Source organism: Botrytis sinoallii (assembly GCF_014898435.1).
Source record: "Botrytis sinoallii strain Bc 23 chromosome Unknown BSIN_033, whole genome shotgun sequence".
Taxonomy (NCBI): domain Eukaryota; kingdom Fungi; phylum Ascomycota; class Leotiomycetes; order Helotiales; family Sclerotiniaceae; genus Botrytis; species Botrytis sinoallii.
Window position 1 is genome coordinate 347,631 of NW_024066060.1, and position 15,313 is coordinate 362,943.

At 39.2% G+C, this 15,313-nt stretch overlaps 4 protein-coding genes across 4 annotated transcripts; 2 read left to right on the forward strand and 2 right to left on the reverse strand.

The window, feature by feature from the left end:
* Window positions 1-640: 640 nt before the first annotated feature.
* On the reverse strand, window positions 641-1,486 carry EAF02_011582 (uncharacterized protein; the record flags this gene model as incomplete). Its single annotated transcript, XM_038907629.1, has 1 exon — window positions 641-1,486. One exon carries the CDS (start codon window positions 1,484-1,486, stop codon window positions 641-643), a length of 846 nt encoding a protein of 281 aa, XP_038752642.1.
* A 735-nt stretch (window positions 1,487-2,221) lies between these two features.
* On the reverse strand, window positions 2,222-3,488 carry EAF02_011583 (uncharacterized protein; the record flags this gene model as incomplete). Its single annotated transcript, XM_038907630.1, has 3 exons — window positions 2,222-2,299; window positions 2,378-2,728; window positions 2,856-3,488. 3 exons carry the CDS (start codon window positions 3,486-3,488, stop codon window positions 2,222-2,224), a joined length of 1,062 nt encoding a protein of 353 aa, XP_038752643.1.
* Window positions 3,489-8,184: 4,696 nt separating this feature from the next.
* Window positions 8,185-10,873, forward strand: EAF02_011584 (uncharacterized protein; the record flags this gene model as incomplete). The annotated part of the gene is made up of 6 exons (XM_038907631.1): window positions 8,185-8,326; window positions 8,398-8,796; window positions 8,887-9,726; window positions 9,781-9,876; window positions 9,925-10,023; window positions 10,077-10,873. The coding sequence occupies 6 exons, from the start codon at window positions 8,185-8,187 to the stop codon at window positions 10,871-10,873; spliced, it is 2,373 nt and encodes a 790-aa protein (XP_038752644.1).
* A 2,193-nt stretch (window positions 10,874-13,066) lies between these two features.
* Window positions 13,067-14,686, forward strand: EAF02_011585 (uncharacterized protein; the record flags this gene model as incomplete). Its single annotated transcript, XM_038907632.1, has 5 exons — window positions 13,067-13,121; window positions 13,217-13,287; window positions 13,339-13,374; window positions 13,437-13,808; window positions 13,862-14,686. The coding sequence occupies 5 exons, from the start codon at window positions 13,067-13,069 to the stop codon at window positions 14,684-14,686; spliced, it is 1,359 nt and encodes a 452-aa protein (XP_038752645.1).
* Window positions 14,687-15,313: the final 627 nt, after the last annotated feature.

The following is a 15,313-nucleotide window of genomic DNA, read 5'->3' on the forward strand; positions in this document are numbered from 1 at the left end:
GATATTAGATGTTACTTGTGAACACTCATACAAATACTATACAACCAACTCAAACATCCGATATCCGACTTCCAACTTCAACGCAAGTTGGCAACGTACCTTTTTCTAGCTCTATACCACTGAAGTATTGCCTTATATGTGTGACTTTCATCATATTGCGATCAATCACGGGCCTCGAGCAGGTCATTATCGATCGAATCGATCAAAGATCAGAAGGCGTGACAGCGTACAAGTCTCTTCTTGATAGAAAACTACGTTTGAGAAGAACAGTCAACCATTAATTCATTTCCATGAACATGTAGAGTGACTTCCGCGGTGCATCAATCCTCCAACATGTGTTCCGAAATAAAAATAAAAATGCGGATTCCTCGTCATCGAAGATATCTCGTTCACACATACCATCGGGGGACGCTGACACCTTGTATTTATAATTATGCATGAATAGCCGTTGTCTTTTAAGCCTTAGCACTTGGAGTACGATTGAAATCCCGGAAAGAAGATCGCTATCCACATCATTGTGGCATATGGCATTCACTACATTTCGGTCCTAGTGAGAAAGTAAAAGGCCGGATGGAAGGAACTAGTATTGTGCTTTGAGCGAGTGCAACCCGTAATCATGGATATCCATTGCGATTGGAATTTACAGCGTGACAGGAGATTCACGTTGGAGATCAGTAACCTTTCCACAACAAACAACATCTTCTCCAAGCGGGATCCACTTTACTCCTCTCAACCGAAATGTCTCCTTTCCGAGATTTTCCCTTTCTGGAAGGACAGTAACTCCCCCCTTCCCAAGCCATACTGGTGCTATAGTTACTATGACTCCATCTATAAATCCTTGACCTTCAGCGAGCATGTCATTAATAATTCCAGCACCTCCTTCGATCATCAGGCTTTCGATACCTTCTTTCCAGAGCGCTTTTAGAATATCTTGCCATGAGAATCTTCCTTCTTGGTCCGGTGATAAATATATGAACTTCCCACTCGCCGCTCTGAGAAATTCTCTCTTTTCAAATGATATCTCATTTCCTTGCTGAGAAGTAATAATCCAAGGAGCTTTCCCTCTACCATCCTTCACCAATCCGAAAATTTTACTGTCCTCTCCGAAGTTCCATCGGCCTTTAGGATCAATTATAACCGGTCTTGGTTGCCCCTTCAAAGTTTTTCCTCCTCCATAACCTCCAACCCCTTCTATTCTGCAGTTCAAACTTGGATTATCTGCAATTGCTGTATTGACACCAATCAATATAGCATCATGTTTCGATCTCAGGTAATGCGTCATTGCTTTTGAAGCTGGGCCAGATAAGGGTGAACCAATGCCGGGACGCATAGTGATCTGAGAGTCCATGGAGGTGGCAAATGTGAGTGTTGTATGTGGAAGTGACTTTAAGTGAGCAGCTGCAATAGAACTTTTGGATGGTAGGTAATCATCTATTTGGGCGCGATCAGTTTCTGGGAAGCGGAGAATGTCCCTGGTGGAAGACATTGTATTTTGATGACCCGATAATCTAATTATGAATCTTTTAGAATGATAATTTCGTCTTGGAGTGTTACAGATAGTGCGTTGGAAAGAGTATTGTCAATACGATCGCATTCCCGTGGTCTGCGTTGAGTTTGTGCACGTGAAAACAGAAATTCACGATCGAACAAAAGCGTCTTGGTCATGTGACTAAGATTGGTTAATACTCCTACAGACATATCTTTTTTCGACCAGATTAATCGAAACTCATTTTCTACATTTTTCCATGTACTTTTCCATATACTTTTCCATGTATTTTGGCTACCTTTCCCGTGCTCCAGTGATACAGAAAATTGATGGTGCAGCCGGAGCGATGACATAGTTCAATTGACAGTGTCGCACTAGGCTGCTCTGATGATTTGGCGATATATCACTGTTGTGAGATGTCATAATATTCTGCTGACGAACATATAATCCATTGTTGCGTTTTACACTCATGTATCATGTCTTTGTACAACCGGGAAGTTCGGCTACAATGCGGAGAACATTCTTTTGGTGCAGAAAGACTTGGAAATTTTCAGATATTGAATGTTAGATTGCAGTCTGCTAGCGCTTGCTCTGTCACTTTAAAGCCGCCTCTGGTGTATATCTCCTTTGTATTTCACCCAGTTTAAGAACCAGTTCCCTGTCTTTTTGATCTCAATTGTTTTCTGTCCCGCCTGCGCGATTTCCTTCGATGGCTAGAAATTTTTTGAACCCTACCTACTGTTCAAACACAGCAGTCCAGTCCTCTTTATTCATCCACTCTTCCAAAGTAGTCATGGAGCATTTCACCCCAGCCTATGTATTCAAATTAGCTACCAAGTCTCTTATTACTCGCGGATCTCATTCTTCTTCCCCACAATAGATTTTACAAACCTTCTCAATATCTTCCTTCACCCACAATGTCTTATCACCTCCATCATATCCCGGGTCGCTAGAATAGACGAACATAGCATTCAATTCCTCTCCGAAAGATTTATCCTGTTCTCGTCCCACAAACTCATCTTCTGTGCATTGCCTATATGTCGCAACCTTCCCAGTAGTTTCGCTCCATAAACGAATATACTCGCTCCAAGAACAGTTGCTACCGCATGCCATGTAGCTCTTACCAGGTGGAAGCTGTGAAACGGCATAAACAAAAGAACCAAGATCATTGTTTATAGCAATATGAGGAACTGCTTTATTCGGGGTCGTTGGGAAACTCATTTGGAAAGTTCCGTCCGGTTGCTATTCAGTGTCAGGTTAGCTGGTGATATCTCCTCATATCACCACATACGGTTGTGGAGATGTCAATAATTGAATGACCATCCTAGGCATTTGTGCGATATGTAGACGAACGAACAAAAGAACAAACCTTTCCCAAATAACTTTTCACAGCCAATTTATAACTACTTGTAAAGTACCCCGTCATAACACAACTCATTTTTCCAGCCAGTTCCCCCTCTCCTCCATATTTCTCCCTCACATAATAAGGGAAAATATCAGCCTTTGCATCATGATGATACACTTCCGTAAACTTTCCTTTACTAGATTTTCCAGCATGACTCAACGTACTCGCAATGAACCCATTTACATCAAGTCCTGAAACGACACTCGAGTGAGCAGCAGCATCAGCGATATTCTTTCCTTGTCGATACTCAACATCATAGGCATATTTCCGGCACGAGATTCCAAGCTCCTGAGCTTTTTGACGACAATCGGGACGGAAGAAAGGTTCCCAGTAATTTGTGACGCTAAATATGAGGTGCGCACCCCGAAAAGCAGGGATCAAAGAGTTTACATCATCTAAGTCCGCTTCCACGATCTCAACGCCTTGCGCGGAGAGTGAGTGAGCTGTGGCGGATGATTTATTTCGTGTTATTCCGCGGACTTTGTAGTTGGAGTCCTGAAGAAACCTTTGGGCGACGGAATTCCCTTGATTGCCTGTTACACCGATGATTACGATTAATTTGGTCATAATGATTGGAGTGGGGATAGGGATGGACATGGCTTTGTTTGAGCAATGGGATGATTATTGATTGATAATTTTTGGAGATGGCACCGAAAAATAACCTTATAACCGATTTCCCTACTACGTGCACGTCCCTGCTATATGCACGATCTCGATCACCCATTTTGAATAACTTTAAAAATTAATAACAATTTCAATTTATAAGATAAAGAGCTAGCAATTTAATTGATAAATGACAAGATATAATATTATCTAAAAACATAATAAAATCTTCAGATTTTGAATTTCGATGCAATTTATAGTACTTGTTTTTATCAGATTGCAATATAATCTTTTCCTCTTTTCTTTTTGAATTATTAGTCTTTACAGTATTAGAGAGTTTTATAGTCTTTATTGATATTAGATTATAGTAGAAGAAGCTTTGGGAAACTTTTTATTTCTTTTGATTGGAGATTTTGTTGATTTTAGAGTCTTTTTAATTTCTTCTTTTGTATTATATACAATCTAACAATCAATTTTCCTTTATAATATCCTCTTTTTTGTTTTAATCTTTTTTTGTTCTTTTTCAGTTTTCTTTTTAGCTTTTATTTGAAGCTTAGTTTTCTTTTTTTGTTTCTTTTTAAATACTTTATTTTTTTGATATGCTTTAGTTTAATAATAGTAGAAGGTGATTATAAAAACGCATTATTCCTTTTTTCTTCAATGAGATTTAAATACTTTGAATAAGCTCTTTTCCTTTTTTCAAGCTTTAGAGTCTCTTCTAAATCTTTAGATTTATACCCCTGTATAGAAGCTTCAGCTTCTAATGTAGTTGTAGTCTTAAAAAGTTTTAAAGTGATTTTATGGGTGGGAGTGTGACGAAATTCTAATTTCATTTTATGTATTGCTTTTGATGTATACGGTGTAGCAAGAGTATCCCTGCAAATTTTTAAATGATGTAGGTGGTGTAGGAGGAGTTTCTGGAGCAATACAATTGATTGTAAGATTCTTATTTATAGGATATATACTTGTTTTTTCGAAGGATTGTAAGATATTATGCTTTGTATAAGTAAGCTTCCAAGCCTTTTTAAATATATCCCAAAATATATGTTTTGTTATATCAATAATCTTTTTACTATTGTGTATCAAATATTACGGGGCAGGCGGGCGGAATAGGGTTCTAATAACTTTGCCCTAATCTGGCAAGGTTATACTGATTCGGATAATAGGTTCAGATTGAGGATTAAGACGTAGCTCAAAGAGCTACAATACAGGATCTTCTGAGTTGAAGATATACGGAATTTTCACAGCGAGCTAGCCCGATCGGGTCCTAGCTCGCTTGCGCTCCGGTGCGAGCGCTCCTTTCGGTCCTCTCCGATAGGACCAGCATATCACGTGAGCTCACACCGTGACATCAAATCATTCAATAATGTATTATAATTTGTCAAAAAGATATTAAAGATTTCAATATTGAAAGATTATAATCAATATATAGAATGAGAGAGGAGAATTAAAACAATAATCTTTAATTTATTATATTTTGAAAGGAATTCTATATTGATATAATTAGAATAACTATCGACAATAAATAGACAATATCTTCCATCTGCTTTTCGATGTGTAGCAGGGTCGAATATATTTATAAGCCAATATAGGCCAAAAGCATTTGACGATTATTTATTGCTTGAGGCTCCAAAATAGGCTTTATCCTTTTTTCTATATCCTAAATCCATGTATCTTGTAGATTCCCTGAGTTTCCTTTATAAATAAAAGCGGGAGGGAGAGCTGTTCTATTAGTGTATATAGCTGTTAATAGAATAATAAACTCTTTTGATTTATCTTATCTAGCTTTTATTATTCTGCCTCTATTATAGGCGCTAGCATTCATTATCCTCTTTATAGTCCTCCTTATACCGATTATAAAGCCCTTCTTGTTCCAATTATATATATCTTTTGGCTGTATATTATATTTTATGATTACTTTTATCAATTAAATTAAAAAAAGAGGGGTATTAGCAAAAGCGTTTTAGATAATAAAGATCAACAACAATAGAAAATAGCTCAAACCAAATTATAAAAGTAATCAAATATAGTAACATTATCGGCTTTCACACACAAATTATCAATACAACGGAGATATCGACTTTTAAGATGTGTTGAATGCTTTTTAACAAAATTGTTAGTTTAGTTTTTTTTCCACCTCTCTGCCTAGGATCTTTTCTGCAAGGTTTCTGATTATGCGGTTTGTAGGAGGGATAGATCTTTATATCAGCTTGTTGATTTGATCAACTAAAACCTCCTCCTGATCATTAGAAAGCACTTGTTTTGTATTGAAAAGGAACTGTTTTCTCGAGATAATTTTATCTCTATGTTGCCGGGAGAGTGTGGATCAATCAATTTTAAAAAAATTAGTTGTCTGGGTGTATTTAGGAGCTTGAATTTCTTTCAAATAATCTAATACAAGTTCTATACAAGCCTTTAAAGGTATATTATCAATATTTGAAGCTATAATGTTGATATTTTCAAAGTCGTGCACATAGTAGGGACGTGTATATAGTGGGGAAATCGGTTATCAAGGTTAGGTGGACTCTACATAGGAGAAACAACAGGCCGGAATTGACCACTGCGTAATGGTACGTGCATCCTCGCCAAAACAACGCATAGAGAGAGGTGTTACGCATTGGTCAATTCCGGCCTGTTTTTTCTCCTACGTAGAGGTGGGGTTCACAATCTACTCTACATACTCACCCCACATTCATTCAGTTTTTTCATTCGATGTCAATGTAGGTAAGCAGCATCCATTTACGATTTGCTAAATAATGCAGGAACATATTTGAGAGCTCAGCTTCACATCGTCACCGTCCTGACTCTCTCGTTTTGGCATACACTGAAACTAGATTCACAAATCGAGACGGTGTCGAATCAGATTTGGAGAAAGTGATATGTCAAAAACAAGGTGAACAAGCAGATAGATCTAAAATTGACATTTGAGATAATGTTTTCATTAGTTACAAATCCTCAACCACTATTTCGTGGTCTTTTCCATGCTTTTCCACCCCCCTATAATCTACCAAAAATGGTACAACAAGTATGCAGGCTTAAAGATGAATGCCATTCAGAGAAAAACATCAAAGTAGCTTGGCTGTACAACTTCATCCCTAGAACTCTTTTTCCAAGAAGAACAAATTATCATAGGAAATGATATTCAAAAAGCAGACCGACTTTTTAGCCAAGGAAGACCCTCCCAGTACAAAGCTATTTATTCGTGGATTCGTTTATGTTCGTTTTCATGCGAGAAGATGAAAATACAAGAACCTCTTTGTTGTACTCCGAATGAAGTATGCCAGCTCACACGATCGAGCGCGCATAGACATACACTTGCCCAAGTATACAGAGGTTGACAGCGTAATAAGTATTGTAAAACACACCAAAAGCAACCAAGCTTTTTTCTATTTTTATTGTTTAGATCAATCATATTATTATACTAGTTAAAAATTTATATAGTAAACTCTAGATGGTAAAAGTATTGTAAATTTAATTTATTCTTAACAAAATTACTCAAATTCATCAAAATTCATATTTTTCTTTTCAGAAATATTATTCTGAGTCTATTTAGAATCTATAAAAAGGTTTGAAAGTTTCAAAAGCTTCAAAATTATAAGAATTGAAAAAGAATTGAAAATTTGAATAAAAAGATTCAAAATTCGAAATTTTAGAAAGGATAATTGAATATCTAGTAAAATTAGTAAAAACAGTATTGGAATTTCGTAAAACAACAACTTTTATTAAAAATGGGGCTTATAAGACTTATTCCATCAACCTCCGTAAATGGATGAATGCCAAGTTTATGCTAACAGGCCACCTTGGCATGGATGCAACGGATGGTAGAATTTAATTTCCAAAAGCCTGGTTGCCGGTATGTACCCGTTGATCGAAATGGCTTCGCTTCGGTGAGTACTGCTGAACACGCCGAGGATAGGAGAGATCTCTGCATACAAGTTATGATTTCCGCAAAGGTCCAAATCATATTTGTGAACAATGCACTTGCTAATATTCTTGAGGAACAATATCGCTCACGATGTAGACGAAAATTGATGGTAATTTCTCGATGTACAACAAGTAACCCTTACGGATCTTACTAAATATCAGAGGTCGAAGAGAGAATTCCTTGAGACTAATTAGAAATTTTAAAGTCTCTTCAGCTTGAATGGAAAGCGGGCACATCAGATTTGTCAAATCGAAACTAGTTTTTGGATGTGGCCGCTTTTCCGTCCACCTGGAGAATAAAATTTGCTGGAAATTTCAAGTGGGGGATTGTGGGGTTGTGGGGTTGTGGGATGAGGGGGACCGAGATGAGATCACCATTTATCTCACCGTATATTGTCAAGTTCAAATCTTTACCCCATCTTCAACCTTGAAAGTTTTGAAAATGGTATAGTTTCCATTGACCAATTTTGCTATCCATTTGCCAATGCTTGATCTTAATGGTTGGTAGAATTCTCGGCCACATTGTGCAAGCGTACCCGTTCAATTTTATCCAATCACTTAAGGTTTTGAGGACATTAGCTCTTGGTAATCATGGTGGACGGAATGGATATGTTGACAAGAAGAGTGGACGTGATAGACGTCCTCGTGAGTGGGAAAATGCAAATGGAATCGAGATTGCTGTACCTACTTTCGGTTTCCAGGTGTTTAAAAGCTACAGGATCCCGCCTCATTCTCTAGACTCCCACTTGTATACCAGTTGCAAACAATGGAGTCCCTCAATCCAAAAAGTCTGCTCCGTGCAGCTTTGCTTTCCACTGCATTATGTGCTCCTAGTATCACAAATGCGCAGTATGTTATCACCGATGATACATATTTCTACGGACAATCTCCACCCGTGTATCCATCCCGTGAGTTCCCATCTTCCCATCTTTTATGAGTTCCTATCTCTCTTTGGACAAACGACTTATAAATGCCACAGCCGAAATGCCAGGAAACGGATCATGGGCATCTGCTTATTCTAAAGCTGTCGCTCTGGTTTCCCAGATGACCATGGCTGAAAGAGCCAACCTCACAGTTGGGAAATCAGAAGGCTTGAACGGTTGTAATGGCCTAACAGGCTCTGTACCGCGACTCAACTTCAAGGGTATCTGTATGAACGATGCCGGAAATGGTCTTCGTGATACAGAATTGGTGAATTCCTGGCCTAGCGGTGTCCACATGGGTGCAAGTTGGAATAAAAATTTGACTTACCACAGAGGGTACAATATGGCAAGGGAATTTAGAACAAAGGGTATCAATGTTGCTCTTGGTCCTGCTGTCGGTCCTCTTGGAAGAGTTCCAATTGGTGGGAGGAATTGGGAGGGGATGGGCAATGATCGTAAGTTTTCTTTCAGTTACTTGATTCCCCAAACTCATCCTCTTTTTGGCAATGCCTCGAGACAATCTGAATGTCGCTAATAATAAACAGCATATCTTTCAGGAAAGCTCGCCGCTCAAACTGTTTCCGGAATACAAGATGCTGGTATAATAGCATCGGTGAAACATTTCATTGGGAATGAACAAGAATATAAGAGAAAGCCATTGGGCAACATTTCTGCCATCTCATCTAATATCGATGATAAAACAATACACGAATTATATCTTTGGCCGTTTGCCGATACCGTGCACGCAGGAGCTGCCTGTGTCATGTGTTCATACAATCGACTCAACAATTCATATGCCTGCCAAAACAGCAAAGCTCTAAATGGACTTTTAAAAACCGAATTGGGTTTTGAAGGATTCGTTGTAAGTGACTGGGAAGCATTGCACGCTGGTTATGCAGCAGCAGAGGCAGGATTGGATGTTGTCATGCCAAGTTCAGATCTTTGGGGAGTGAGTGGTGAAAATTTGACAGCATCCGTTGCCAATGGGTCTCTTGCGGAGTCAAGATTAACCGATATGGCTACTAGAATTGTGGCCAGTTGGTATCAAATGGGTCAAGATGAAGATTTCCCAGAACTCGGTTTGGCATCTTCATATTTGACACCACATGCCAAAGTCAATGCCCGAGATCCTTCATCGAAGCCAATTCTTTTGAGCGGGGCAATGGAGGGTCATGTTTTGGTTAAGAACATCAACAATGCTCTTCCCCTTAAGAAACCCGAATTGCTCTCTATCTTTGGTTATGATGCACCCGTATCAAGTCAGAGTAATATTGGAAATACTCGATATTCGTATGGGATGGAAGCTATCTTGGATCTCAATATAACCTACACTCCCATCAATATCTCATTACAAATCGCAAGCAACGGAACTCTCGTCGCTGGAGGTAAGATGAGTTCGATGACCCCAACAAGATAGCACATATTAACAACATGTATAGGTGGAAGCGGCTCAAATGCCCCACCATATATCTCTGCTCCTTTTGATGCACTACAAGAACAAGCTTATAATGATGACACAAGTCTTTTCTGGGACTGTAAGCATCTGGCAACTTACGTTTTTAAGTCTTACTAATAGATTATAGTCGTCTCCGTTGATCCTGACGTGAATACCGGCTCGGATGCTTGTCTTGTATTCTTAAACGCGTATTCTATCGAGAATAGTGATAGACCTGGTCTTTACGGTTAGTTGAACATTCCCTATCATACTAAAGAATAACAATACTAACAGATGTAGATGAATTTTCTGATACTTTGGTAAATAATGTTGCATCAAAATGTAACAACACTATTGTGACCATTCATAATGTTGGAATACGTCTGGTTGATCAATGGATCGAGCATCCAAACGTTACCGCCGTGATTTTTGGTCATCTACCTGGTCAAGATAGTGGTCGAGCACTTGTTAAATTGTTGTATGGCGTTGAATCATTCTCCGGTAAATTGCCATATACGATCGCAAAGAACGAGTGGGATTACAATGTGTACAATCACTCGGTACCTGAGGGTATTTATACACAATTTCCACAGAGCGATTTTTCAGAGGGTGTCTATCTCGATTATCGCGATTTTGATGCTAAAAACATAACTCCAAGATTTGAATTTGGGTTCGGATTAACCTACACTACTTTTAAGTATTCCGACCTCTCAAGTTCACTTGTTTCAAATGCAAGCACAGCTTACTTACCGCCAATTACCACCATCATCCAGGGCGGAGCCCAATCTCTCTGGGACGTTGTCGCAAAGGTTCAAGCAACTGTGTCAAACAACGGTACAATGGCCGCCATGGAGGTTGCACAATTGTATGTCGGTATTCCGAATGGACCAGTTAGACAACTGAGAGGGTTCGAGAAGGTCAACATACCAGTTGGAGAAAGCGCGGTTGTGGAATTTGAGTTGACGAGAAGGGATTTGAGTGAGTGGAGCGTGGAGGAACAAAGTTGGGTTTTGCAACAGGGAAGTTATGGGATCTGGGTTGGATCGAGTAGTAGGGATTTGCCACTGAGTGGAAATTTGATCATTGGAGGATCATGAAATTGGAAGAGATGTTAAATGAGTCGCCAAGGGTAATGAATAGTAATGTAATGATACTATCACCAAAATCAGAGTTTTGATATATTTTTTTAGGACAACAAGAGACTGTTTGTGTTGTGCACTCTCTGTAGTGAGACTGTAGGAATGTCTTACACTTTGTTATATCACGACGCTCCTCACCAAAGTCCCCTGGCGCCATATATCCCTTTTTGGTACAAATCAAATATGAAGCTTCCTTCACGGAGGAATGTCAATTTTTGTTTATCCATAAGCTTCGTATGGATACTTGATGTGAAGTCTGGGAATGAATAAATATATGACTTCCCGTTATCTACTCGGGGACTTCGGAATCACATCACGATAAATCTCTCCGTAATCTTATAATTATTCAAGTAGGGACAATTGATCGAAGCCGCCAGACTCCGTACAAGATGTAGAAGTTATTCAAGGGTACCAGCTAAACTTTTGCTGATGTATGTATTGCTTCATCTCCATATGAAGTGATTTTGTGGTAAATTGTAAAAGTACGTGTTCTATGAGCTCCACATGTTCTTGACGTGTCACTAGCTTTAATACATGTACTAGATTGGTGTTGGTGTTGGTGTTGGTGTATCAGATCTGGTCCGTAAGCTTGCCAACTTATCCTTGAGCTCTCTCCGCTTGGAGTGTTCAGAACTTCAGGGTCTCTTGAAGAATACTTATCGTACACCGTGGCTAATAATAACAATAATCATAATATACCTAGCGGCCACTTTCCAGATGACGATAGGCTCAGCCACCATCAAATCAATCCGGAAATCCGGGGCACAAAACTTGAACATTGACTCGCTCGAGACTGATAGGATGAGACGTTTTTGTTTCATCGATATACACATATACTCGGTACTAAAATGCACTTCCTCAGAGGATATCGTGGATATACATTGATCTTGAAGGGAAGGCTGTGTTGCTTGGCGACAGCGATGATTTGTGAGTTGACTACCTAGGTATTGAGGGTTACGACGAGGTGACGAAATCAATCTGGATGCTCGTTGCCACATGATGACTTTGAGAACTGCTTTGTTGGTTAAAATATTCAATTATTTGGGTTTTTATATTCTGGTTTATTGATCATTAATATATAATGAAACTAAAAACTGTATTAGATTTGATTTAAGAATTATTTGAATTATTCAAAAAAACATATGATTTATTTTTAAATATTTTTAAAATAGTATTTTTGAGGGTTAAAGTTGGAAATTCGAAAATTTTCTAGAAATTCGTTTATTTTGTATGGGAAAAGTGTTATAGGTTAAAAATTCTGAACTTTTTAATTAAAAACTTATATAACCTTTCAATGAAAATATTTAAAAATAAATTAGAAAATTTTATATATAAATAATACTTTATACTATTTATTAAAAAGTTTTTATAATTTAATATTGATAATTATATTAGTTATATGCTATTTTAATTTATATAGAAAAATATGAATTTTGCAGGGATTATGTTACAAAACATCACGGTATGCGGTAAGTATGTTCGATAACTCTTACTACCTAGGTAGTTGGGTTATTCTTCTTTGTCCCAGTATATGTATGTATCGTACCTATCTAGGAATGAATGTATTCATGTCGTTTCAAAACACACTACGTCCGATTATTGTCAACAACAAAATCCATCCACGATAGTTCAAAGTAAATATTCCATTTGGGAACATTCAAAGGACCATTCTCCGTCTCTTCTCCTTCCCCTCCTCCTTCTTACCTGCCAATTGAAGAAATATATCGAATTTTTCGACCGAATTGGGGGTTCATAAAACTACGCCGCATTGCTGCATTTTCCAGATTGCTATCAAGTGCCATCAATTGCTATCATATCAGCCTTCTTCTTCACGGTTACCTACCGCCCTTCCCCAAAATAACCGCCCCCATCAGATCAAAACCATTTTTCTTTCCTCGAAAATCTTATACAGGAAAAATATATCGAAGAATACCTAAGCAACCGAAACAAACTGTGTATCGAAAATATCAGTTGAAACTTCATGCAGAACATTGACGCTCCACAGCCTATGGTGATATAATTTAAGCAACGACTTTCGTTATCGCAGTACATAAGATCTCACTATCGCATTCTCTACAAGATATCGGCATCGATTTACCAGAAGATAGAACGTGTCGCAGATTATTAGACGCAGTTTTCGCAGTCACAGCCATGAAAGCCATGAAGAATATGGGCATGAATCGCATGTTGGGTTCACTGAAGCGATGTAGGTAGATCTCGGAGGGAGTTCCACTACTTATGCGCCATAAAGTAAGGGGGGTTGATTTGTATCTGACTGACCATGGAAATTCTCTCTTGTAGCCAAAGATTCCAACGAAGAAACTGGAGATCCTCAGCACGATACACCCGAAGCAAATGCAGCCAGAAATATTGTATGTTATTCTTGGAAATGACCAAAAGTTATGGTATTGATTGTAACACAGCGCTTGTTCTGCGAATCTGGGGGTCCAAATGGCTCGGTATGTACATTCACCTCACTTGGAATATCCATTCGCAAAGTATTATATCTAATATTTTACAGGGTGAAGAAGTGGGTTATCTGCCTGCGATAGTTGAAGCCGCAGAATCCTCCCCGGGAGCTGCGAAAGAATGCGCCCACCATATTCGAAAGTTCCTCTCCAAAGACAACCACAGCAAAGCCTACGTACAATACAATGCGATAATGTTAATTCGAATTCTGACCGATAACCCTGGAATGACCTTTACGAGGAATATGGATGCAAAATTTGTACAAACGGTCAAGGAGCTTCTGAGAACTGGAAGAGACCCAAGTGTCAAGCAGATATTGATGGAAACTTTGGTCACATTCACGAGAGACAAGGCAGATGATGAAACATTGGCTCCTCTAATTGAGATGTGGAAGAAAGAGCAAGAGAAAATGGTGAAAGTAGCAGCAAGTTCCCCAAGCATTATGGTCGATGGATTTTCTCTTCTAATACATCACAGGGCCCCGCAGGTCCGCGAACCCTCGTCGCTCCACCCTTTGATCCCAATGCGCAGAATTACTTTGGACGAAATCACCATACTCATCGCCTCCCTCCTCCACATGAACTCTCATCCCGTATCGAAGAGGCACGCACTTCCGCAAAACTCCTCTCCCAAGTTGTACAATCCACACCTCCTTCCGAACTCCTTGCTAATGAACTTATCCGAGAATTTGCTGATCGTTGTCAATCTGCAAGCAGAAGTGTACAAGCGTACATGGTTTCGGAAAATCCAGCACCAGACAATGATACTATGGAAACCTTAATTGAGACCAATGAACAATTAAGTAAAGCTATGAATCAACATCAAAGAGCAGTGCTACATGCGCGAAAACTCATGGGGCTTGGGAATGGAGATAGTACTCCTCCGACTGGAACAAACTCTGGATTTACACCACCACCTGGTCCGCCACCCAACCAAGTTTCCAAACCTATTCCAAGTAATGGTAAGAGATCAGTGCCACCGATTCCTCCACCAGGAGATATCGCGCCTATGGATGACGAAGACGATGAACGAAACCCTTTCAGTGACCCAGAGCCAAACTCATCAAGGAGACCACCGTTCCCTTCTGATGCGCCACCGAAAACGACTGGTCAGTTCAATGATACTCTTGGTGTCGAACCATATCACCCTGGATTCAAAGAAACCAAGAGCTATGTCGGAAGGCAAGATAGTAGTATAGGCAATGTTACAATGCATGCTGCAGTCAACGAGGTATCAGATGATGAGGACGACGAGCCAAGATACTCGGTGGCTCAGGGCAAACAACCTGTTTATCGATACTAGAGGATTTCAAGAATATATAACACAATGGTAGAGAGATTCCAAAGCTTGGGGTGAATATTGAAGAATTGATGCATTTACGATTTGACGGATGTATACTGGAGCAATTTTCTTGGGTTGAGAGCGAAGCGGCATTGTGATACCTTGGGGTTTTAAGATTTTAAGTGGAATTTTTAATGGGTGGTCGTAGCTGTCAATTTAAGATCGAGATTATATTCATTCGATCCTATTTTCTTTCATTCTTGAGTTAAAGGGCTGCAGGTGTCCAAGAAATTGGACGGAATCGATCAATATATTAGATCAATCGGGTCCGATGATCTCTAGTGTATGTCAGCCATCTCCCACTGCGGAATTATCATTTGCAAGCTGATAGATTGGAATGCATTCAAAGCTCAAAGTGAGATAGATGTCTGAGGGTCTCCATCTGCCTTCGACGTTAACCCCGCATGAGTTTCGGGCTAAGACGACCGAAGGTGTAAATTGTAGATTGAAAGGGCTGGAAATCAGCGGAAACTTTGGGATTGTATCGACAATGCTTCATCTCATTTATGGGTATTCCCGGTCCCGAATTCGAGATTACCATATGCAGGTACATATTCAAGTAAGTGCCATGGGGAAAGTTATGACAGA